The 26,093-nt window shown below is 47.4% G+C and overlaps 1 protein-coding gene and 1 non-coding gene across 4 annotated transcripts in view; one reads left to right on the forward strand and one right to left on the reverse strand.

The window, feature by feature from the left end:
• Positions 1–26,093, forward strand: part of SMIM12 (small integral membrane protein 12) — a 99,959-nt gene that overhangs the window by 2,882 nt on the left and 70,984 nt on the right. For 2 of the 3 annotated variants that reach the window (XM_049775131.1, XM_049775132.1), the window contains exon 2: positions 1,151–1,989. In XM_049775131.1, the coding sequence (XP_049631088.1) occupies positions 1,156–1,434 (279 nt within the window). In that variant the 5' untranslated portion in view covers positions 1,151–1,155 and the 3' untranslated portion in view covers positions 1,435–1,989. Of the gene's footprint in view, positions 1–1,150; positions 1,990–26,093 lie in introns of those variants that run through there. The other variant, XR_007496750.1, reaches the window with a different exon arrangement.
• LOC126013029 (U6 spliceosomal RNA) lies at positions 7,767–7,872 on the reverse strand. Its single transcript, XR_007497365.1, has one exon. It is a non-coding gene; the product is annotated as a U6 spliceosomal RNA (small nuclear RNA).

Raw genomic sequence — 26,093 nt, forward strand, 5'->3', positions numbered from 1 at the left:
CTCTTCCTTCTCCAAGAGTAGACAAACATGAGGCTTGTTGGAGAAGCCCTCTGTCTGGGACTAAGTTCTCAGTCAGTGGTACCTGTCATTGCTATGATAATGGTGAGTAATCTGAGAATTGTCCCTAATTGAGACTAAATGGACATCAGAGTGTTCCAATGTTTGTATTTTTACATTATTATGTTGTTGTTTTTATTGTTTTTATTTCAGATGATCCTGACATGATTCCTCTTTCTTTTTTATTTTCCTTGCCAGGGCTTAATCCATGAGAATTTTCAAGTCCTAGTGGGTTCAGTGTATGGGAAATGAGTTTGTGGTATATATCAGGGGAGTTTGACTGAAGAGAGAGTATTTTGAAAGTGATTTGACTAGCAGATTTGTAAAGTTTGGATTAGTTAGAAAAATTAAATTTAGAGTAGGAGAAATTCATGTTCTCTTTACCTGAAACCCAGCATGGTTTCGTTTTTGCTACTTAAACAAACTCCTTAGACTTTTTGAGAGGGAGGTATAGAGGGAGAAACAGTCCCAGAGGTACTCAGGGATTACTCCTGTGCTTAGGGATCATTTCTGCCAGGTTCGAAGGGAACATTGTGGACTAGGGATCAAACGTGCTAACCTTGTGCATGGCAGAGCCTTAACCTTTGTACGGTCTCTCCAACCCATTCCTTAGACTGTATGTGAGGCAAAGGAGCTTCTGCTCATTGTACCGATTCACAGTGGGGCTGAGAGGTGGGGGAAAATAGTGGCTAGTGTCATGGAGACATTCCACAGTTCACTGGGTGCCAGTGTTCTTGAAATGTAGACAAATGTATGGATGTTGGATTCAGATCATATGGATGATGGTGAGCCTGGGATTGGCAGCAGTTTGACAATTCATCAGATTAGATCATTGGAGTTCTCTCATGCCTTACATGGCTGCTGTCATGATAACGTGGAGTTGCTCCTCTTCCCTCATAATTGGATTCCTCTCATTTCCTAGATTTTTCCACCTGTTGCATAAAGCCAATCCATCTCTAGTCTTGTTTTGCACGGACTGGGTACTCAGTAGGTTGTACCAGTTGTCCTGGTAAGCTGAGAACCCTGGGAGTTTCTCTGTTGGGAGGGGAGAGGATTTTACTTCTCCCTAATGTTGCCTCATGCTCCCCTGCAGATGCCATGTGGCCTGTGCTCTGGACTTTGGTGCGTACCTATGCCCCCTATGCCACATTCCCGGTGGCCTTTGTGGTTGGAGCCGTGGGCTATCACTTGGAATGGTTCATCAGGGGAAAGACTCCCCAGCCAGTGGAGGAGGAGAAGAGCATCTCCGAGCGCCGGGAGGAGCGCAAGCTGGATGAACTGCTTGGCAAGGACCACACCCAGGTGGTGAGCCTTAAGGACAAGTTGGAGTTTGCACCTAAAGCTGTCCTGAACAGAAACCGTCCGGAGAAGAATTAACAGAGAACATGGCCCTCTGGGTCCTTCCAGGGCTGGTGACTAGTCCTGCTGCCACATCTATCTGCCCAGCCCCAGGACCCAACCCCAGTCTGCTTATTTTGCTGCTTATTCTGGCCCCTCCTATAACACTCAGCCATATACTTGCCAGCACGCCATCGGAGCAGAGGAAGGCCCTGAGGGTTCTGGATAAAGGCTGAAGCTGTTATGTGGCAGTGTAGGGTACACGGTGGGGACATGAACATTGCCTCCTGGGCTCCCTGGAGAGGCAGTTTGACTTCAAGTGGTGGGGTGTTGGGATTGGGGTTGTTGCCTTTAGGAGGGATGTATATGTGTCTAGTTCTGGGCCACACTAGGAAGAATTTCTACCTGGCTCCTTTTTTCAGTTTGCCTTGTCCTTTGTGCTCATTTTCCCCGAATTTCCTGTTGGCTCAGGAATGAAATTCTCCAAGGAAGGAAAGAAATTTTCTGTTCTTGGAAGCCCTGGCTCACCTTAGACCTGATGAATTTGCTGGAAAACAATCACCATTTCTCAATTAAAGTGGCATCTAAGAAACATTCTAATAGAATCCTGTCTTCCAGAGAGTGTTTGGGGGACTTATTAAGACACATTCAAGCGGGGCCAGAGTGGTGGTGCAAGCGGTAGGGTGTTTGCCTTGCACGTGGCTAACCTAGTATGGATTGCGGTTCAATCCCCTGGTGTCCCATATGGTCCTCCAAGCCAGGAGTGATTTCTGAGCTCATAATCAGAAGTAACCCCTGAGTATCACCGGGTGTGGCCCAAAAAAGCAAAAAAAAAAAAAAAAAAGAAAGAAAGAAAGAAAAAAGTCACATTCAAGAAACAGCATTTCAGGATAGAACATTGGCTTTTACTTAGGAATCTGGAAATCTCTAAAAACTTCATTTCAGTATTGTAGTTGCTTTGGCAATTTGAAGTTCAAGTTCTCAAGAGCCTTTTCTATTTCAGGAAAGAGGCTTTATTGTAGGACTTTAAATTTGTTCTGCTTGTGACCCTTTTTGCTGTAGAAATGTAGTGTGAGGAATCAGTGCCAGAAACATGTTGGATTTGTGTTTGATTTTGAATTAATTTTTGTTGCATGTTCAGAGACCTTTTACTATTGCCAAATGTTTCCAAATCCTCACAATTTAGATATATGACCCCACATGGCATAGAAGCTCAGGCTTATAGGACCTTTCAGAGTCTAAATTAGGGGCAGTCAGGGAGCTTAACAATTGCATTTTATGTTTCACACATACCTGCTAGAAAAGTAGTTTGTGTACATTAACAGAAATTAGGCGAGGATTTAGGAAAAAAGTTTACCTATACTCCTAAGGCACTAGTTCAACTATAGAGCTAACATTTTATTTTCTTCCATTCTGTTTGTTCTTGGTATAGTTCTTTTAAAAGATAATTGCCATTATACTACATTTTATTTCGGGTTTTGTTTGTTTGTTTGTTTGTGGGCCACACCTGGTGACGTTGGGGTTACTCTTGGCTATGCGCTCAGAAATCGCTTCTGGCTTGGAGGACCATATGGGATGCTGGGGATAGAACCCAGTCTGTCCTGGGTCAGCCATATGTAAGGCAAATGCCCTACTGCTGCGCTATCGCTCTGGCCTCTTTTTCATTTTTTAAAAACATGGTAGTTCATATTGTAATTATTTTCCATCTTATCACATGATCCTTACTTATAATTTTTCTTACGAGCTCATAATAGTCAAGTGAGAATAGAGCATAATTTATTTATTTATTTTTTAGTAAATTCCCCATTACTGATCATGTTTCTGGCTGTTCACTCGGCAGTGAATGGCCTGTATCAAGCTTCTCCTGTTGTGTGGACTGGTGAGAATGGTAAATGGCATTCTGGATGAAATGGGTTGAGTGATTTTCAGTGCTTTTCTTTAAAAATTTTATTTTTGGGGGCCCGAGAAATAGCATAGCGGTAGGGCTTTTTGCCTTGCATGCAGCTAACCCAGGATGAACGCTGGTTCAAATCCTGGTATCCCATACGGTTCCCTGAGCCTGCCAGGAGTGCTTTCTGAGCACAGAGCCAGGAATAACCCCTGAGTGCCACTGGATGTGACCCAAAAACCAAAAAAAAAATTTTTTTTCTGGACCACAGCCACAAGTACTTGGGCTATTCCTAGGTACTCACTTCTGTGGTGCTCAGAGATAAGCAGCTATCTCTCCAGCTGACCTTTGATTTTTTGGGGGGCGGGGGGTCACACCCAGCAGCATTCAGTGGTTACTCCTGGCTCTACTCTCAGAAATCGCTCCTGGCAGGCTCAGAGGACCATATGGGATGCCGGGATTTGAGCCACCATCTCCTGCATGCAAGGTAAGTGCCCTACCTCCATGCTATCTCTCCGGCCCAGACCTTTGATTTCTTGATGCATTGTACCACACGTCTTTCCTAAGGATCTGTAGAATTTGTTTACACTTTTTTGGCCATACCTGGTAGTGCTCAGGGTTCACTTCTGGTCCTGGGTGGCCATATAGGATACCAAGGATTGAACCCAGATTGGTCATGTGTAAGACTAGTATTGTGCCTGCTATACTATTGCTCTGGCTTCTCAGTAATAGGAGTTTAAAGTAAATTCTACCACTTAGGGAATTGCTGGGGAAAATGGGAAGAGGCCTAAGAACCAAATCATGAGGTTGATTAAGTAATGGAAAGTAATGAAACCTTTGCTGAAGATGGAACTGAACTGCCTTTAAAAAGTGGAGGAGAGAGGGCCGGAGAGAGAGCATGGAGGTAGGGCGTTTGCCTTGCATGCAGAAGGATGGTGGTTTGAATCATGGCATCCCATTTGGTCCCCTGAGCCTGCCAGGAGCAATTTCTGAGTGTAGAGCCAGACCCCTGAGTGCTGCCGTGTGTGACTCCCCCCCCCACAAAAAAAAAAAAGCGGAGGAGAGTGACCAGAGCAGTGGCTCAAGCGATAGGGCATCTGCCTTGCACGTACTAACCTAGGATGGACCACAGTTTAATCTCCTGGCGTTCCATATGATTCCCCCAAGCCAGGAGCGGTTTCTGAGCACATAGCCAGGAGTAACCCCCAAGTGTTACCGGGTATGGTCCAAAAACCAAAAGAAAAAAAAAAAAAAGGAGGAGACCCAAAAAATACAAATCTTTAAAACTAAACAGCCATCTCAAACCAACAAGCCCCATCAGGTGTGGTCCCTGAATATAGAGCCAGGAGTTATGTCCCAAGCACAGCTGTGTGTGGCCCAAACACCAAAATAAAGTGATGGGGGCGGGTGGGAGGGGGGAACAGGTGATTTGTGAGTCTTTGATGTGAGGCCTACTGGTGTGAATAGGTGGAGGAAGGTTCACTGAACCAGGATCAAAGTTCTGGAGTGGGAGCAGTAGGGTCGGTGTGGAAATTAGTGGCAAGAGAGAACAGCACAAGCCCGTAACTAGAGGCACTGAGGTCTACTGGGAATGTTGGAATGAGCTGCTGTTTCATGTGAGGGAACTGCATCTGATGGGAGTGTCAGTGCTGCTGAAGTAGGAGGGTTTCTGTTTCTGGAAGCATCTGCTTAGCTCAGCATTGGTACCAGCTTCTCCAGATGGACCAGTCTCATGGATGGACCAGTGCTGCCCCCACGTGGCAACCTTGAGCAGTGCTAAACCTGGCATCCCTGAGCCCAGTTTAGGGAGGAGGAGCTGTAATGTAGCCATGCCTGCAGGGGTCAGGGAGATCACTGAAATAATCCAGCCAGAATTGGACATAGGCTGCCTGAAAGGGGCTGTGACTGTTCAGCTTCTTTTGATTTGTATTTTTAGCCCAGTGACACCAGATTTAAAAAGTCTCATAAAAGTTGCTAGATATTCCGGAGAGATAGCACAGTGGCATTTGCCTTGCAAGCAGCCGATCTAGGACCAAAGGTGGTTGGTTCGAATCCCCGTGCCCCATATGGTCCCCCGTGCCTGCCAGGAGCTATTTCTGAGCAGACAGCCAGGAGTAACCCCTGAGCATCGCCGGGTGTGGCCCAAAAACCAAAAAAAAAAAAAGTTGCTAGATATTAAGATTTGTGGGGGCCAGAGCAATGGTGCGGAGCTGTAAGGCATCTGCCTTGCCAGCGTTAACCTAGGATGGACTGAGGTTCAATACCCCAGCGTCCCATATAGTCTCCCAAGACAGGAGTGATTTCTGAGCTCATAGTGCGTAGCCTGAGCGTCACTGGGTGTGGCCCAGAAAACAAAACGAAAAAAAACAAAACAAAAAAAAGAAAAGATTTGTGTATGTGTAGAGCTGTTTTTTTGGAGGTGGAGATGAGTGCTACTTCTAGTTCTGTGTTTAAGGGTTGCTTCTGGAAATGCTCAGAGGCTTGTATAATTTTGGGGATTGAGATGAGGTAGGATGTATGCATGGTAATTGCCTTAACTCTGCTGTCTCTTTGGTCTGTGTATGTGTGCTAAAATGTTGATAGTTCATTAAGAAAAAAATCTAATGTGCTAAAGAGATAATACAGTGGTTAAGGTGCTTGTCTTGTTCTGATCACAGTTGGGTGTGGCCTTAAAATTAAAAAAAAAAATCTAAGTGTGCTCACAATCTCAGGGCTGGCAATTTGTGATCTCTCAAATGGCCCCTTTCCTGACCAATTCTGAGACTGATGGTTTATTTTATTTTTTTTTTATTTTGGGGTCACACCCGGCAGTGCTCAGGAGTTACTCCTGGCTCCATGCTCAGAAATCGCTTCTGACAGGTTCAGGGGATCAAATGGGATGCCAGGATTCGAATCAGTGACCTTCTGCATCAAAGACAAACGCCTTACCGCCATGCTATCTCTCTGGCACCGAGACTGATGTTTTTAAAAGGATCTAAAAACTTGATGTAAATACTTTTACATTTTTTCCTTTAATTACCAATGTAATTTAAGATAGCAGCTTAAGCAAACATTAGCAGACAGAAACAGCACGGTAATGCTTTTCCACAGAATGGGACATTTTGACCAGCGCCTGGCTGAAGAAACCCTATCCATCTCTGGAGATCCAAGTTGCTTCTTTCTGTCAGTCTCACTTTGTGCCCCCTTTGATGTAGTTTTGTTTCTGGGGATTGCACTCACACAGTTTCTTCCTCCAGAAGTTATTTATACTCTCAGCCTGTGAGCTTTCCCACGAGTTGGCCAGGACCAGGTTGCAGAATCTCGGTGGACTTTTCTGTCTTCGCTCAGTGGATCAAGCACCACGAATTTTGTTCATGTGGACAAAGGCTGGCCCAGATGGCAGACAGGAACCATGGCATGGGCTGCCTTTCTTCCATGTAGGCTGATTTTTCTGAGAAGCCTGTGACCCTCTTTTAGATTGACCCAGGAGTTCTGATAGCTGGAGGTACTCTAGGAAATGCTTGAGAGCCTCTGGGCTTGCCGGTCTTAGTCACCCTTGGTTGAAAATGATGATTTTGGAGCTGGGTTACATTGTCTGAGTACGAGTTATTTTTCTGCTATGTGGCCTGATGTCTGGTGCTTTTCCATTCTCCAGAGTTTTTCCTATGCCTATTGCTGTGTAAGCATAAGGCAGTTGGGCAACTGCCAGGACAAGTCGGAGAGCCATTTGACTTGCCAGCTCTGGTAGCCTGGTGGCTGAGCCACTATGACATTCTCCTCCTGAGTCCTGTTGGGACCAAGCCTTGACCATGGAAGCACTCTTGCCTTGTCTTCTTCTGCATGTTGTGGAGGATTTGTAGGCACTGTGGAATATTGTGCCGGGGCAGTGTGGCAGAGCAAAGTGGATGGAGCACTTTCCTTGCACACGGCTTACCTGGGTTCAGTTCTTGGCATGGCTGGCTCCCTGAGCCTCATCAGGAGTGATTCTCGAGCACAGAACAAGGAGTAAATCCTGAGCATAGCTGGGTATGGCCCCACACCAAAATAACAACAACAACAACAACAACAATAATAATAATAATAGGAAGAGGATAAAAATCACAAATTTCATTCTGTCCAGGGAGATGTAGCTTTAGCTTTAGGCCAGGGAGGTACAGATGAATGAGTATCTGTGTAGCTATGCTGGCACCAAGACTGATCCCAGATGGGAGAGCACAGATTTGTGCTGGCTCCAGGGCTGGGGATCTGCCTTGAATCTGGAGACAGGGGAGGTGGATGTTCTGGGGTATACTCCCCGACATGCAGTATACCATGGGGACATTGATCTTCTGGAGACCAAACCCAGGTCTCCCCATACTAAACCTATGCAGTATCTTCTTTTTGGGGGTGGGGTGGGGCCACACCTGGTGACGCTCAGAGGTTACTCCTGACTATGTACTCATATATTGCTCCTGGCTTGGGGGACCATATGGGATGCCAGGTATCAAACATCTTTTTTTTTTTTTTAAATATGGAACACTTCACAAATTTGCATGTCATCCTTGCTCAGGGGCCATGCTAATCTTCTCTGTATGGTTCCAGATTTAGTATATGTGCTGCCAAATGAGCACTCAAACTGAGATCTTTCCTGGGTCAGACGCGTGCAAGGCAAATGCCCTACCGCTGCACCACCGCTCTGGTCCCTGTGCCATATCTTCTGATGATGTCTGAAAAGTGAGACCCCAGTTTGGTAGTGCTGAATAATACCTTGTATTCATGAACAGGGCCAGAAACAGCAAATCTGAATAAAAGGACAGAGCAAAACTGCAGTGACTCCTTTTCTTTTTTTTTTTTTTTTTTTTTTTTTGAGAAATTTTTATTTTTTCCACAGTGGATTAAAAATCTTTTACAGGGGCCGGGCGGTGGCGCTAAAGGTAAGGTGCCTGCCTTGCCTGCGCTAACCTTGGACGGACCGCGGTTCGATCCCCCGGCGTCCCATATGGTCCCCCAAGCCAGGAGCAACTTCTGAGCACATAGCCAGGAGTAACCCCTGAGCGTTACTGGGTGTGGCCCAAAAAAAAAAAAAAACAAAAAAAAAAAAAAAAAAAAAAAAAAAATCTTTTACAGTAATATTTTAGATACATAGTGACATTGAATCAGGGGTATTCCCACCACCAATGTTGTCCTCCCTCCATCCCTGTTCCCAGCATGCATCCCATATCCCTCTTTTTTGCCCCCCCCCCCCCCAAGCTGCTAGTATGAGTGGTCCCTCTGGGTCTAGCTTGCTGTAGATTGGGTATCGATTCTGTTATCATTGGTTTTGGATTCAGTGTTTTAAATCTGATCATTTTTTATTTCTACTTGATGTTCATACGACTGTTTGGTCTTGGTACCCTCCATTTTTCTCCTCCAATTTGTGAGGTAGAACAAGGTTGTTCAAGTTATGTGGTTCTGTTAGAAGGAAAGAAGAAAAGAAGGGGGGGGGGGGGCAAAAATCAAACAAGCAAAAATGGGAGGAGTCCTTCTAGAGGCTGTAAATATCAATTTAAGAGAAGAAAGGGGGAAATGGAAGAAAAACATAAGAATACAAAAAAGGAAAAAAAAATCCCAAACCAAACAAACAAAAAAACCAACCCAAAAAACACCACAGCAATAAAAGCATCACAGCAATAAAGACAACAACCAAATAATAAACATGGTTTCGAGATAAAAACAAGACAAAGTTCAAAACAAACAACAATAACAACAAAACAAGTAACAACAATAACAAAAAAAATTAATTTGTTCTTTTTTTTACTTTGCATAGGCACAGTAAATATTGGGGAGATTAGAAAGGGAGTTCCCTTTGCCTAAGAGATACAGGGTTTCTTCACCCTTGAAGTATTCTGTCATAGGAATAACCACAGGCTCTGTACATGCTCTTATTCTCTTCCCTAGGTCCTTTTGTGATGTCTGGGAACTTTCCGCTCAGTCGTGGATGATAAAATCAGGCCTCTGTCATTAGAGATCCTGGTATTTGCACAAGTCATAGGATGGAGCCTAGGGTGGAGTCTTTCTTTATGGTTCTAGAAGTTCTATTCCATTACTGTTGTTTTAATCAGTCTTCTATAGTTGGTGGTCTTTTTTTTTTTTTTGTACTCATCCTAGGGCAAAGCCTAGGATAGTCTTTCATTATGTTTCTAGAAGTTCTGCTCAGTTGCAGTTGTTTTAGTCAGGCCTCAGGAGTTAGAGATCTTGGTTGTTGTACAGGTCGTAGGCCACAGCCTAGACTGGGTTTATTGTTTGTTTGTTTGTTTTGTTTTTTTATTGGTCCCAGGATAGGTTCTGCTCAGTCATGGTTGAGTGACACCTTTTCTTTATAAAATCTCTCCCAGTATTTGCTAGATGAAAAGTCTTTGGGGATTTAGTTGAAAAGAGGAATTAGTCTGGCAGTTTGTATCCTGTTTTAGTTGGGTCCTCCAATAAACTTAAAAAAATCACTTTCCCAGGGCTGGAGTGATAGTACAGTGGGTAGGACATTTGCCTTGCATGCAGCCAACTCTGGCTCAATCCCCAGCATCCTATATGGTACTCTGAGCACCACCAGGAATAAATTCCTGAGTGGAAAGACAGGAGTAATCCCCTGAGCTTTGCCGGATGTGGGCCCCAAACAAAATCAAACCACTTTGCCCCATAATCTAATTTGTTAGCTTTAGTTAATTTGTTAAATTTAATCTGTTAACTTTAGTTATCTGTTTATCAGATCCTTTTTATGGGTTGCAAAGATAAGTCCTGGCTTTGATTTTTGTACAGTTCTTAGTGGTGGAGATTTTGAAACATGGCAGAGTGTCTGGCTCTGTGGCATTCAGTGAATGCTGAATGAGTGCAGTGGCCTGGAGTGTGGTTCTGCTCAGAGCAGGTGGGAGGCTGGCTGCGGGGTGGCCTTTCAGAGGTACTGGGCAGCCTAGGGCTAAGCCTGTTTCCTTCGAGTCTCGATTTCTCCCAGGCTAGTAAAACATTGACCCCATGAAGCCGCCGGCCACAATTCTTCAGAACATCTGGGCTGTGGCAAAACTGGCCATCACCACCGGGTAGGACCTGGGCCTGCCTGGCTTGTGGGCTTGTGATGAATTTGACCCTGGTGACTCTGTAGTGGGAACAATGTCCTCAGGAAAGCATTCAGGAAGCCCTTCGTGTAGCCCGGATCAAAGCTGTAGGGGCGGTGCGGCCACTGGGTGGATGGGAGTGCTCCAAGGAGCCCCAGGAGCCACTAATGCCCTTAGCAGCTGGGGACCCCCCTGGACCAACCCTGTGGAAAACGAAAGTCCTGGGAAGATGTTAGTCCTGGGACCTGTGGCAGGCCCACTCCTGGGCTAACTTCAATTATCTTTGCTTTTTGGTTCTTTCCCTCACTGGGTTGGGGCTACGGGGAAAAGGGGCCATTCATAGACTGGCTTCTTTCACTGGGCTGGGGTTGGGGGAGAAAAGGGGCATACATAGACTGGCCCCACACTGTACCGGATGGGGTGGCAGGGTGTCTCTCCAAATGCGCTTTTCCGTGTCCCTCATTCCAGAGGGTAGAAACAAGAAGACAAGCGCTGGTTCCTTGAGGCTGACAGAGGTGTCTCCGGCAGCCCATCCACTTTCCAATTTGCATCTTGTCATCACTGAATGAGCAAGGCCTGCTGGCTCGCCCATGCTAGGGTGTTTGATGATGAGAACACCCCTGGATGTCAGGGGATTGGGAGCCAGGGGGCCAGGAGCCAGGTCCTCTACTTCAATTCCTTTGCTGGCGGCTCCCACGCTGGAACTGTGGCAGAGGCTGCCGCCAGCTTTTCCTGCCCCATTCCTGGCTTCGTTTTCCCAGCAGGCAGAGATAAACCTTTGGAGCAGCACTGGCCCTTTGATGCTCTCCGAGCTGTATCCCTTACATGCAGGAGGCTGCGAGGTCACGGTCTTTCCCACACATGAGTCCTGTACACTTATCATTGTTCGTTGGACAGCAAGGCTTGTATTTAGCTGCCATTGTCCCTAAAGCTCTGTCTGTCCTTGGCTGACTCTCATCTCGCTGACTGTACTGAGGGTAGGAGGGGGGGGGGGTCCCCTTGGGCACCAAGCCCTCCCATTCCAGTCCTCCTCGCTCTCCAGGAAGTGTGGTTTTGAAGGGAGACTTGCTTGGCTCTGCTCTTAAAAGCAGTGTGGCCTTTGCCAAGCTGCTTCTCAGTGTTTCAATCTCTTGTCCAGTGAAGCAAAAGCATTGCTTTGGGGATATTGTGAAGATGAAAAACAAAACAAAACAAAAACAACACATGCAGAGCTCTGGAACTCCCTCATATGTACTTAGCACTGAGGAAAAGTCGGTTATTTTGATGAGTAGCATTTTTGGGGCACCACCTCAGGCATGTACTAGTGTTTTAAGACTCTGGTCTTTGGAATCTAGAAGGGGTTACCCAGGACATAAGGGTAAAGTGGGGCCCAGGACTGAGTTGTGGCAGAAAGCTAAGGAAGCCATCCTGGTCAGGTCTACTGTTGGATTCACCCCTGCTTCCTGCTTCTCTGTCCCCTTATTCCTTAGTCCTCCTTGTACTGCCTTGTCACCCTGTAGCACCCCTGCTCCAGCTGTATCCTTGACACAACACAACCCTGCCCCTGCAGGTTAACAGAGACTGGAGGAGACCTCGGAAGTTTTGCCACCATTGAGAGGGCTGCTGGGCTCTGTCCAGGTGGGAGGGGATCCCTGGTGCATCACCTCAACCCCAGTGGTGCCCAGGAAGCCGGGAGGACTGTCAGTCTACTGAGGCTCTTATAACAAAACACGTGGATGACCAGCTTAAAGTGCAAAAGCAGATTGTCTATACAGCTTCAAGGCAGGGCTCCAAGGTGGGTGTCTGCAAGTTGATGCCTCTGAGACTTGCAGATGCACTGCCCTCCTGTACTTCATCACAGGACTCTGCATGAATCCTGGGACCATGTTTAAACCTCCTCTTATAATGATAGTCACATCTGATCTGCTTCTAATGGCCTCCAGAATTTGCCATTCCCTCACACTTCTGTCTTCCACAGTTGCTTTCTGAGGCACTGGAGATCAGGCTTTAAAACATGACTTGGATCAGTGAGTGTATGTGTGTATGTATGTGTGACTGTGTTTGAGCCTATGTGTGTGAGTGCATGATCCTACGAGTGTTATACCCTATAGTATATATATACAGATATATAAATGGACTATGCATATATGTGTGAGACTGTATATGGGTGTGTGGGGATATGAATCTGTGTTTGTGAATGTGAGTGTGTGACCATGTTTTTGAGAGTTTGTGTGTGAATGTGACTGTACGCAGTTCTGCCCATAGAGTAGGATGGGCATTTCAGGGACTTCCCTAGGGCTGGAGAGTGGCAGCAGCCAGAACCGTGGGCCTGGGCACCCTGCGGTGGTACACACAGATTTCTGACTCTGTGTCCTGGGCGTAGACTGTGCCAGCTCCTTCTCTCTGAATTAGGCTTTAGGGTGGGAGGGAAAAGGCAGGAAGGCTCTGTGGTCTGTGAGGTGAAGGATCAGTCATTTCTCACTGGCATGGGTCCTGTCCTTCCCCTGCCTTATCATGGCCCAGAGCCCTTCCGCCTCCAGACTGCTCACTGTGTGACCTTGTACTCAGACATTCCCCAGGGGAGCACTTTGAGTCACCCCTATGTCAGCTGAACTCCACAGTTCTCTGTATCCTAGGTAGGGAGTGATAGGAGTGGCACTGAGAACCCAATTATCCCTCTGTTCTCTTTCCAGAAGGTTCCTGTATGTGATGGGTGAACACAGCTAATAGCCTACTGCAGTCTTTCCCTTAGCTCCTGGGCTCAGGTGAAGCTACACCGCAGGGTGTGAGAGTGGCCACTGCTCGGCAGCCAGCTCCTTCTACAGTTGGGCAAGGTTGGGCCAAGGCTTTGGGGAGGCTTCCAGTCCCTCCTGTGGGGTCGGCACGAGTCCAGCTTGTGGAGGCTCCGGCTTCCTGCTGAGGGCTGGAAGGTAGCCACCTTCCTCCTGGGCCTCCCCTTGGTCTCCGAAGCCCCCAGGCAAACCAGTCCTGGAAGAAAAGAGGAACCTGCTGCTCCCTGAGGTCCTTCAGGTTCCACTAGACTAGTCATGTCCTGGAGCTCATCTGATCCTCTTTGTTCTTGCCTACCTGCAACTGTGGTCTAAGTGAGATACAGCCTAGGACACAGGCAGAGCCTCCGATTTCCCCGCTGTGCCCTGGCCCCTGTGGCAGTGGAGGTGGAGGGTGGGCTTTCTCCCTCTTTGCTCCCTCCCTCCTCCTCAGGACTCCACTTTGTTCTCCATGGGCTGGGGCTCCTCAGTGGCTCAGAAGCTACCAGGGTCACATGGTGGGAATGAGTGGGTTATCCCTGCCTCCCACATTGCCACCCTTAGACAACAGTGTGCCTTATGAACACAATGGCCTGAGACTGACTTATGCTTCATTATTGGAAATGGGAAAGCAATGTGGAGGCAGGCTGTTGGCAGCAATGTGGGTGTAACCCACCAACCCTCGCACGCTGCCCCTAAGCCAGCATCAAGAAGCTCTCTCTGGGTGGACTTTCAAAGTCTGGGACATGGAATGGGAGGGTGGGGTGTGAGGGGGGACAGCAGATAGTGTCACCCTTTTCCCCTCTGCCCACATATGTCTTCCTTTTGTGAGACTGTGGATGGTGGTACAGTGCTGCTTCTCATCCTCCTGATTTACTTCTCCATGTCCTGGTCATTGATGTGAGATTTGACCTATGTCAATGGGCAGCCCAGGAGGGGAAAGTTCTTAACTTTGTTCCTAACTCTGACTAGCTTACTAGTTCCCTTCTGTTGGTGGTGTGTGGTTTCCATATCTTCTACAGTGTCTTCCCAGGTTGGGGTTGAGGGGAGGGGGTTTTGTACAAAAGAGTATAATCTGGAAAGGGCTTCCAGAATAGAAGTGGCGCCCAGCCTGGAGAACTCTGCCTCCCAGTGCTCTGGCTGTGCTTTGCTTTTGGCAACGTTGGAGGAAGCAAAGGGAGCGGTGATTGTCCACTCCCCTAAGATAAGGAGGAGCAAGGGACTGAACATTTTTAAGCCCGTGGTAGGTTGTCACTGAGAGGACCAGAGAATATTGGGAGTCGAGTTTGGGGTTCCCTGAGAGACACAGGCTGTACTGGGAAAGCCCTTCCCAGCCGAGGCCTGAGATCCTGGAATTGGAGGTGGGGTGGGACTTGAGGAAGGCCGCAGAATCTTTACAAATAGGTCCTTTTGTTCTAAATATTATTGGGTGGGGTTTGACCAAGAAAAGGAGGACTAGTCAGCGGGTGGCTGGGAATTCACCCTGGAATCAGCAATCAGGTGGGAGTGGTGTGTCTAAAGAGGGGGAGAGTGGGGTCCTGCAGGGGAGCCTGACCCTGCAGAGACAGGGAAGCCCTGTCTCTGCCCCTGCCCCCAGATCTGCCTTGCCTTATTTTCGGAGACAGCACAGGAAGTGGGCCTTCACAATGTCAGGATACAGGAAGCTATCGGACTATTGAAGGCCACTTCCTGTGAGCTGGTCATTCACATACATTTGTCACCAGCTATCAGGCCTTCTGGGCTCTGCCATTGTCTGAAGGGGCTGCAAAAGGTTGGGAGCTGCCAGTAGAGGCTGTTAGACACAGAATGCCCCATTGTGCTGACCTGGCAGCACCCTGTGGGGTGGGGAGGAAGGTAGAGGGTATGAAGGGGCCTCTTGCCTCTCATTGTCATTGGCTGCACAATGGGGTTGCTCTGAGAAACTCGTGGGAGCCCAAGCTCCTGGGAGAAGGAATGGCCCCAACAGGAGCCTGATTTCCTGAGAAGCAATGGGCTTCATGGGCATTTGCAAGGGTCAGTGTGATAGAAAATGGACTTGGTGGCAGCAGACCCCGATTCTGACCAGCAGAGCACCCCATCTCTCTGGCATCAGGCCAGCTCCTATAATACAATAGACGGGGCTACCTTGGAGAATGACTGTCATGAGAGACAATCTGGGCATCTTTAGCTTGGTACCTGGTTTGGATCTTATGGCTAAGAACCATGTCATTATTTTCATGTGTTTGTTTGTTGTTTGACCATGCACATCAGTGCTCAGGGGTTATGCCTAGCTCTGAGCTCAGAAATTACTCAGGGCAGTATGGCAGGCATATGGTAGGCTCGGGGAACCATACGAGATGCAGGGGATGAAATCCAGGTCGGCTGTATGCAAGGCAAACACACTAACTGCTGTGCTATCACTCCAGCTATCACTCCTTAAGAACATGAAAACAATGGCTGTACTTTTCAAATTCAATTATTACTAACTTTGTAAATCGTGGTACTTTAATGAAAAAAATTTAAACTAATAACTCATCAGAACAAGGAATTAACATGTTATTTTAATAAAAGTGAGCTTAATATTTTGTTCAAAGGTTCCTTATCCTACCACCCTCATAGACATCCATTTCAGTTAAATTTCCACCCCACTCTCTGGTCTTCCTATGAGTGAGGGAATCTGCAAAGGCTTGGAACCCAGTGGTGCTGGACTCTCAGTCCTATCCAGACAGAGCGCCCCTCCTCTCTTGCTCAAAGTATCAATTTACAGGTCCTTTTGCTTTGGCCTTGTGCCTTTGGCCCTGTGGTGAGTACCTGGGTGTGTCTGAATTCTAGAAATCAGCTTCCAGCCAAGTAAATGGAGTGGTAGCAAGGAAGAGAACTGTTTTTGCAGCCTAGGACTGCTCTGCCCAATCCTAACCAGTCAACAATAGGAGAGGCTGCTCTCCTCAGCAGTGTGGCCAGGGCAGAGATCCTGGGTTAGAGGATCTAACTCCTACTCTGGTCCTAGTTAACTCTGACCCCAACAAAATTGTGTGTTTTTTTTTTTTTTTTTGATCACACCCAGCAGCGCTCAGGGGTTACTCCTGGCTCTACACTCAGAAATTGCTCCTGGCAGAACGGTGGACCATATGGAATGCCGGGATTTAGACCACCGACCTTCTGCATGCAAGGCAAACACCTTACCTCTATGCTATCTCTCCGGCCCCCCCTTCTTTTTTTTTGGATCACACCTGGCAGAGCTCAGATTACTTCTGGCTCTACACTCAGAAATTGCTCCTGGCAGGCTCGGGGGACCATATGGGATGCCAGGATTCGAACCACCAACCTGTATGCAAGGCAAATACCTTACCTCTATGCTATTTCTCCGGCCCCAACCCCAGCAAAATTGTAAGGCTTGTTTGTGTCTCATTCTCTTCATGTGTGAAATACAGAAACTCATGCGTCACACTCTCCTGCAGGTTTTTGCTCAGCAGCCCTGAGATAGTATCTCTGCTTGTTGGCTCCCTGGATTTCCTTCCTTCACTGCTACCATTCCCATCCTTGCTTGAGCTGAGAGCTCTTTACTACACAGCTCTTGGCTCTCAGGCTACCAAAGTGGTCATCAGAAGCTTTTGTGCATACCAACACCAAGTCCCCTCCACCATGTGGAAAGCCAATATGGGGAGTCAGTAATTACATGTGAAAGAAAGTGAAATAAATGAGGGGCTGGAGTGATAGCACAGCAGGTAGAGTGGTTGCCTTGCATACAGCCGACCTTGGTTCCATCCCCTGCAATCTCTTATGGTTCCCTGAGCCTACCATATGCCTGCCATACTGCCCTGAGTAATTTCTGAGCTCAGAGCTAGGCATAACCCTTGAGCACTGCTGGGCATGGCCAAACAATAACAGACAGACAAAAATAAAACAAAAAAGTGAAATAAACGATGCTAAAAATTCAGTTTGTCATTAGCCATACTCCAAGTGTCCAATAACCTGAGCAGAGAAGGTAGAACTTTCTTGAATTTTCTGCTGAATAGCATGGAAAGGACAAAGTATACCATAGACTCGTGGGGAGAGAGGATTTGGGACCCTGAGCTTGGTGGCAAACAATGGCCGTCTCTTGCCTGGAGTGTCTGTGGGCCTATACTTGGTGCTTGGTCCTCTTTCTTTTTTTTTTTTTTTTGGTTTTTGGGCCACACCCGGTGGTGCTCAGGGGTTACTCCTGGCAGTCTGCTCAGAAATAGCTCCTGGCAGGCACGGGGGACCATATGGGACACCGGGATTCGAACCAACCACCTTTGGTCCTGGATCGGCTGCTTGCAAGGCAAACACCGCTGTGCTATCTCTCCGGGCCCTTGGTCCTCTTTCTTAAGCAGAACAAGCACCTGGAGAGCCACATTCGGAGCCTCACCTCGAAGGCCTGGCAAGTAGGTATCTGGGCTTCAGGGCTGGGCCATCACCATGCCTCATGGACAAATGTACTTGCTGCATATTCTATGGCTCCAGGCAGGTGTGAATCATTCTGCTTAGGCCTGGGGATTGTCAATAGGCTGCACCTCCAGATTCTCTTCCCCCTCTGCATTCTATGCTTGCCATTGTGACTGTGACCCTTCCCATGGCCTTGATCCCAGAGCCAGTGATGCTGCCTTTCCCCAAGGGGAGGTGTAGTTGCTGCATGTGGCTCTTGGTCTCTCCTGACTCACCAGCTTTGGCAGCACTCTTGGCCTGGCCTGGTCCCTCTAGCTTGGCAGGTCTCTGGCCTCCGGAATGACTTTTGTTGCCAGCAGCCCGGTGAGCATGAGTGTTGGATCCTCCTGGCTCTTAGCTGCTTTGCTTGTCATTTACAAGGCCAGTACAGCTTCCTGACACCCTGAGGGGCCTTATTAGTCTCCTCTTTTCTCTTGGCTGGATTTCTGTCCTGATCCAACTGTAGAGCCACAGGGTTGGAATCCTGGCCTTAAACTCACATCTAGCCTCTGAAACTGCAGTTCTGAAAAATGTTCTTGTTGGACATCCAGCTGGCCTCAGGTCATGAAGGCTGGGGGCTAGCTCTTGCCTTTGAAGTGGCTTTTCTTTCCTGCCCAAGTCTCAGCTTCCTATCCTGTCCTACCATCAGATCTGTGGGTGGTGTCCCAGTGTGCCCTGAAGTTGACATTGGTCCCATGGTTTGACCCATCTCAGGGCTGGCAGACAGTCACAGCAGAGCTCAGAGGAGCTTTATGGCAGGGCAAAGATTGGGAGGGTCTGGGATCACATCCTAACTTAGTTCTCTGAGTTTGCTTAGCTCCACTGGGCTATTTCACAGTGCAGGACCCTCGGGGAAAGACTTAAGTCTTAAGACTTCCTCTGGGAAAGACTCAGGCAGACTTAAGGCTGCAGAAGGTCAGAGTGGTGTCTCTAAAGAGGATGTACCCTAGAAACATAAAAATACAATAAAAAAATCCCTTCCTCACACCTATATTTATTGCAGCACTATTTACAATAGCCAGACTCTGGAAACAACCAAGATGCCCTTCAACAGATGAATGGCTAAAGAAACTGTGATACATATACACAATGGAATATTATGCAGCCATCAGGAGAGATGAAGTCATAAAATTTTCCTATACATGGATCTACATAGAACCTATTATGCTGAGTGAAATAAGTCAGAGGGAGAGAAATAGGTGCAAAATAGTTTCACTCATCTATAGGTTTTAAGAAAAATAAAAGACATTTTTGCAATAATTCTCAGAGACAAAAGAGAGGAGGGCTAGAAGGTCCAGCTCACTACATGAAGCTCAGCACAAAGAGTGATGAGTGCAGTTAGAGAAATAACTACATTGAGAACTATCATAACAATGTGAATGAATGAGGGAAGTAGAAAGCCTGTCTAGAGTACAGGCGGGGGTTGGAGTGAGGAGGAAAGAGATTTGGGACTTCGTTGATAGGAATGTTGCACTGGTGAAGGGGGGTGTTCTTTACATGACGGAAACCCAACTACAATCATATTTGTAATCAAGGTGTTTAAATAAAGATATATGTAAAAAAAAAGAGGGATAAATAAGTCAATTTTCTCCTACTAGTTGAGGTCTCCTGTCCCTTTCTCCACCCAAGCTTGGGTCACTCCTTTTCTCCCCAACACAAAATATGTTGTTCCCTTGTCTACAGGACTACCTTTTTCTCCCACTTTCTCTCCCTGAAGTTGTGCTCTTAGAGGTGGTTTTCAGTCATCAGAAGGTCTTTAAAGACTTCAACAAGTGTCCTGCTTCTGCCAGTAGGGCTGGAGGGTATCCGGGGAGGTATTCCAACCAAAACAAACAATAAATCCTTACCCTGCACCCACCCAGCCTTTCTGTTCCTTGGCTTCATTGCTCTTTGTCCTGCCTGCCCTGGGAAGGATGGCAAAGGGCATGCAGGGACTGTACAGGACCTTAGCAAAGAAAAAAAAACCTAGCTTATACACTCCAGGTAGGAAGATGGCCCAATGGATGTCTGACAGTTTTGGTGTTTGATGTGCAGTTGCTCAGGGCTCACTCCTCTACCTTAGGTGATCCCAGTGTCTCTCTGTCTCCTGGCACATTCCAGGTTGCCTCATAAAAATGATGGTGAGCTTTGGTTTCTGTTCAAATCCAGGAGGAGACACAGCAACCCATGCCAGGTCCTTGCTGCAAGAGGCCCTGCAGGGGCCATAATCCCCAGGAGGACAGTCCCAGGGCAGGTGTGCATGAACTTCTGGAACTCAGCTTCAGGCAGGTGATTTCTGGTATTTCAGTTGTCCAATAGCCTGAGTCACAGCCTTGAGGTGAGGAGGCCTGAGAACTCTGGCACAGTGACTTTGAAATGACAGGTAGGTTCTGTTTTGGAAAGAGCATGGCCGGAGGGCCTGAGATCCATTCTGGCACTAACTTCAGCTTTACCTCATTGTCAGAGCTCAAAACCCATCTCCGAGACCCAACTTTTTCTTTAGTTTTATAGTTTCACTGATGGTGGTCACCAGTGAAATCATATTGGCTCTAAAGTCTAGTTTTTCTCTGCTTCCTAACTGTTCCCCACAGGGACTCCAACTTCTGTACTGAAAGCCTTGGGGGATGTGACTATGTGTTTTTTTATTCATGGATGTCTAGCCTGAAGGCTGTGGAAAAGCCCTGGGTCTCCGGAAAGAGCTCAAATACAGGCCTAGTGCTGTGCCAGGGCCCTCAAACCCACACACAGGCTGAGTGCCAGGTGGATGCCGTCTCCTTTCTTCCCACCCATCAGGAACCATGTGGAGTCCTGTGATGCCTTGGAGAGAACATCCTGCTTAAACCCTAATCACTTGATACTTTGTCATTGGCCTTTTGAGCTCCATTTGTCCCGCTAGCAGCTCCTCTGTGCTCCTAAGACTCTGAACCCATAGTGGTAGCTTGGTGATCTCGGTCTGCCTTCCCTTATCCAGGACCCTGCTTCTCTTGCATACATGCACACCCCCTACCTGTGTCTTCTTACCCATCAGGGTGCTGGGGGTGGTGGTGGTAGTCCTATTCTCCTCTAAGTATCACACACACACACACACACACACACACACACACACACACACACACACACACACACACACACACACCCTTGCTCTGAACTCTGATTCAGCCCCATGTGTAATAGACTTTTCTATCAAAATATCCATCCCCTTTTGGAAAAGGACTTCTTGGAGGGCCTCAAGAGATCTGTGAGAGGCTCTTAGTTAGTTCCTGTCCTGAATCTAGGCTTTCTGATAGGGAGAACACAGACTTAGATTCAGTCACCTCCTCATGGCTGGAAGGATGAAAATCTAACTAGAGTGGTGGCAGAAAGAGGGTGGAGAGAGCTCAATTAAAGATTGAAGAATGGTTTTGGGGATAGGGATTCTGAAGGGTGGTGGAGAGTTGGGAGGGAGGTCTGGAGGAGTTCTCAGAGAGGAGTGGAGTCTCCCTCAGAACAGGCGTCCCTGTGAGAGGTTCTGGAAATCAGGCTTATGTGTCCCCCCCCCCCCCCCCCAAGCTCCCTGTGCTCCCAGGAAAGTGAATGTGCTGGCTGGAGCCCCAGGTCATGGATGGTCAGTGGAGGAAGCAGGTGTGTGTGCAGGAAGAAGTCTTGAAAGTTGCTCCAGGAATATTGGAGTTGGTGACTCTGAGAGGAGGTGGCCAGCAGCTTTGGTTCACCCCAAACAGAAGGAAGGTGTCCTCAGGACCTGCAGAGCATCCTTCCAGCCTTCTCCATCTGTGCAGAGGCACCCAGACCCCAGAATTATCTATTCAAGCCCAGAGTCGCCTTACCCACCCAAGGCTCCCTAACTCATCTGAGCTCTGATGGGTCCCAATACTTTTTTCCCACCTCTAGCCCAGCCACCCACTCCGGAGCATTAGCCCAGGCCCAGCACCCTACTGTCCTCTCCTCTTTCTGCCCCACCCCTGAGAAAGTACAGGGCAGAGGCCCCCAGGGCTGAACAGGAAATGCTCTGGGTCAGCCAGGCTATTTTCTCCCAAAGAACTGGGAGCCATGGGTAGGGGAGGGAGCAGCCAATCACAATGTCCTTGGCTGTTTTCTGCCTCTGTAACTTGGAGGCAGTAGTTCTAGGTCTCAGTGTCTCTGTTTTGCCTCTCTTTGTCTCTCTCAGACTTCCATGTCATTTGTACCCTGTACTTTCGCCACTTGGCACTTCATAGTTGCCTCATACTCTTCACACCCAGCTCAGGGACACCTCTTCTAGAACAGTTGTCCCTGCTGTGAGATTCCCTTCCCCGTGTGTAGGGTGTTTTCCATGCTCCCCTCCCTGTTTGCAAGTGCTCCCCTTCATGTGTTCCCCTTTGCTGTGTGTGGATGCTTCCCTCCCCGATGTGCGGAGGCTGCCCTTTCCCATGTTCCGGTGCTCTCTAAGCATGACTTGGTGTGTTGTGTCTCCTCTCATCTGCACTGTGAGCACTAAGCATGGGTTCCTGCTTATCCTTGTTCTCAGCATCTGAACACATGATCAGTCCACATGCCCCCTATGTCCTGGTGCTTCCTTTGTTTGTCTTCTGTGCTGGGCACCAGAAGAGTGCAGAGTTCAGTCTTTGGAGTCAGGCTAGAGAGACCATTGAGGAGAGGCACAGAGATGGCACCCTTCTGAGCCTACAGGTGAAGCCAGGAGAACCTCCCCAAGGATATGAGACTATCTGACTTTTTTTTTGTTTGTTTGTTTTGGGGCCACAGCCAGCAGTGCTCAGGGCTTACTCCTGGCTCTGTGCTCAGGGATCAGGGATGCTAGGGATGAAGTGCCAGGGATCAAACCTAGGTTGTGCAAGACAAGTGCTCTGCCTGTGATACTAACTCTCCAGCCCTGACACCTGTCTGAATTTGGAGGATGGAAGAGAAATCTAATGGGTGTTAGATGTGGAAGCATCATCTGGACAGCCTGGCGACAGGGCAGAGCCAGGGAGAGGAAGGTGAAGCTAGCTAGAGGTGATTGTGTAAGACCCTTCCTATGAGCACTTCTGATGCTCTGGTGGTAGAACCTGAGACCTGGTTCCACTGACATTCAAGGGTCAGTCAAAAGGCACAATGATGGGAGAGATAGGTCTTTACTGACAACAAGCCAGCAGGTTGGAAGCTGGTGTATTCATGTCCTCATCTCATCAAAGCAACCAACTGTCTTGTGCAGTCATGAGAAGAAAATTCTATAGGGAAAGAACAGGAAAGAAAGGGTGGGTTGCAGACTGGTGGGCTCCAGAACAAACAATCAGTTTCTTCAACAATGAGTTCCCTCCTGGGCTAGTCTCCTGAGACATACCTCATCTGATCTGCAAACTTAAACAAAGTCAGGGTTAGGCTTTTGGGGCAAAGTAAAGAGTACTGTCTGTTTTTAGGCTTATTATTATTATTATTATTATTTTTTTTTTTTGGTTTTTGGGTCACACCCTGTGACACTCAGGGGTTACTCCTGGCTATGCGCTCAGAAGTTGCTCCTGGCTTCTTGGGGGACCATATGGGACGCCGGGGGATCGAACCGCGGTCCGTCCTAGGCTAGCGCAGGCAAGGCAGGCACCTTACCTCCAGCGCCACCGCCCGGCCCCATTAGTATTTTTTTTAACCCAAATACAAGTGCTCGAGACTAGGAGTTTTCTTATCCTGATTTCTTTGGGCCAGTTTCAAATGCTCACTCTCAGTTGTCATTTCCATAATATTGAGGGAAACAGTGCTGAGTCCTCAGATCTGTTGACTTACCGCTGAATGGGGTCACCATGGGGGTAGAAGAGAGGGGCTGTGGAATAGAAAAAAATTACCTGGTGGAAAAATATTTGGAATGGCTTCACTGTCTAGCAGAGTTATTTGGAATGTGTGGTTTTTAATCTAGAATATAAGTTTGAACACCCTTTGTTTGTAAAAAATAAGAATTAGTTTTGTGGAGGCACAAAGGGCAAAAATACTTGGAAGAATTGAAATCACTATCTGAAATGATAAAAACGATAAAAAAATGAAAAGCCTGATCTAAAATGACTTCTGTTCCCCTCTCACCACCCTTCCCCACTAACCACAAAAGCCTCCCAGGGAAAAGGACTACGAAACAAAATAAAATGATTCTCATTTTACTCACTGTTTTCATTTCTAGATTATTTTTTTTCTAGGTTTTTGGATTCCTTATCCATTTGGAACAGTCATTTAACAGGACTCAGGCCTATTGATTCTCTTTCTGAAAGGAAATGTCATCTAGGAGGTTTGCTTTAGGGGCTTACTTGACTTGCATGTGACATCCTCAAGGATGTGTGGTTCATAAGACATCAAAAGGACTCATCCACTTGACTGAGGGCTGGTTCTTTAGATTCTTTTATTTCCAAAAAAAAAAAAATACATAGTCATGAGGATGAAAATTATATAGAGGGATGACATTTGGATAGGGTCACCTGTTGCAGACAAACTTATATTAGAATAGAACTTAGAGACAACATAATTTTGGGGGATTTTGGGCCATACTCAGCTATGCTCAGGGCTTACTCCTGACGCAGGTGTGAGGATCACTCCTGGAGGTACTTGGGAGAAACCTTATGTGGTGCTGGGCACCGAACTAACTGCAACTGTTGGCTGCATAGAGGGCAAGCATCTTGCTCTTGTATTGTCTCTCCAGCCCTTTAATATAATTTTTGATAATCCTTTTCTTAAAAGAGTGTTCTGACATGGCATCCCAGATGAGGCCTGAAATGGTGGCTCTGCCATATAGAGTCAAAGGGTCTTAATTTTATTTTCTTTGACAGGCATGGGGGGATTGCTTTTATCTACAACCAGAGCAATTGACAAGGCCAGACAGAGGGGTTTGTTGGCATAAGTTAGCCATAGTCAGCTCCTTTTTTCAGTTCAGGTAGGAAATGCTTTCCCCCTTTCTGAAAAGTTTGTCCACAAACACTCCCAAATCCCAGCAGTTACCTGCTGCCCTGGGCATCCAAGCAGAATCCACCTACCATGTCTCTGTGGGGGCACTTCCCCCTTCTTCACACACCTATTGTGAAGTGTTTGGACAGTTCTGTCTCCCTGGCAGACATCATGTGTAGCAGAGAGTTGGACCTGTTCAGTCCTTCTGAACCTATCAGAGAGTGGTCCCTTTGTCCTGCTGTGTTCTGTCATGCTCTGGTTTTAACACAGACTGCATAGTGGGCTCTGGTACCAGAATGTGGCCCTGTGAAATGTATTTCCACATTAGTGAGTCTGGGACAAAACTCCTTAGAGTACTTAGGAAGATGGCCAGAGAGGTTTGTGAGGGCAGAGAGGATCCCCTTGTGTTAACAGTTGTTCCCATAGCAGCTTTCATAGCTGTCTGGTCAGACTATATCCTTTCTCAACAATGCTGCTTTCCTTTTTGATGTCCTCGGTGATATATCATGGCTACTTGTGCAGTAGCTTCCAGCAACCAATAATTATGCTTTATATTCTCTCCCCCCTTTTGGGGGGGTGACACCAAGGTAGTTGTCAGGTCTTACTCCTGGTTCTGTGCTCAGGGATCTTTCCTGGTGAAAGGGATCATGTGGGATGCCAAGGCTCGAACCTGGTAGACCATATCTAGGCCAGCACCCTACTGGAAGTACTATTGCTCTGGTCTTGCTTTTCGGCCATCTTTGAAGCAGAAGCCTCCTCTTTTTCAAATGCCCTGTGACTGTCAAGGACCATGAAAACATCAGGGTGTGCATCCTTATTCAGGGTTCACCTGCATCTTAACTTGAGATGTGTAATTTCTTTCTTTTACTTTTTGGGGTATCCTCTGGAGCAACCCATGTTCTCTCTTGAACATGTTAACTTTCTCTTTTCCTCATATTCTTTAGGTAAAAACATTTCACCTGGAAAATAAATAACAGGAATCTGGAAATGTTTAAATGTGTAAATGTTGACCTTTTTCCCCTGGAGAGGACTAAGATTCCAGGGAGTGCAGCTTACTTTGCCTTTGGAGCTGACATACCAGGTGGGAAAGTATGGGCCTCTTGAGTCTTTTTTAGGCCACACCTGTGACACTCAGGGGTTATTCCTGCCTATGTGCTCATAAATCGCTCCTGGCTTGGGGGACCACATATGACGCCGGGGGATCAAACCGAGGTTCACCCTAGGCTACCACTGGCAAGGCAGACTCCTTACTGCTCCGCGCTTACACTCTGGCTCCATCTCTTGAATCTTCTCTGAGTTCCTGACCAAATACCCTCATTAATGTTGCTGCTTTCATTTGTCACATGTGAAGAGTTCCTGCTCAGGCTTGATGGCCACTGGTCATCAAGTACAAGTCATTTGCTAGCATATGCCTTGTCTGTTTTTCATCTGCAGGGAGGAGTGTGCTGGATTCATGTAGAAGAGACCTGGAGCTTGTCATCTGTCTGGTGAAGGAGGGTAGCTCAGTATTTCCCCATCTTCCCTGCTATTAGCCAGAAACTTGCTTTCTGTTCCAGAAAGTGTCAGCATGTGTTGTAACACAGAGGCACTGTGTTCATCTGTCCCAGATGACGTTTGAAGCTTCCTGGGAGAGGTCACAGGCCCCACACTTGCCTGAAGACAAGGTAGCTAAATCCCAGTTGCTTAGGAAAGTTAGCTATTGGCTACTGGCATGTGGAAGGAAGC

The sequence above is a fragment of the Suncus etruscus genome, chromosome 6 (genome assembly GCF_024139225.1).
Source record: "Suncus etruscus isolate mSunEtr1 chromosome 6, mSunEtr1.pri.cur, whole genome shotgun sequence".
In the NCBI taxonomy this organism is placed as follows: Eukaryota; Metazoa; Chordata; class Mammalia; order Eulipotyphla; family Soricidae; genus Suncus; species Suncus etruscus.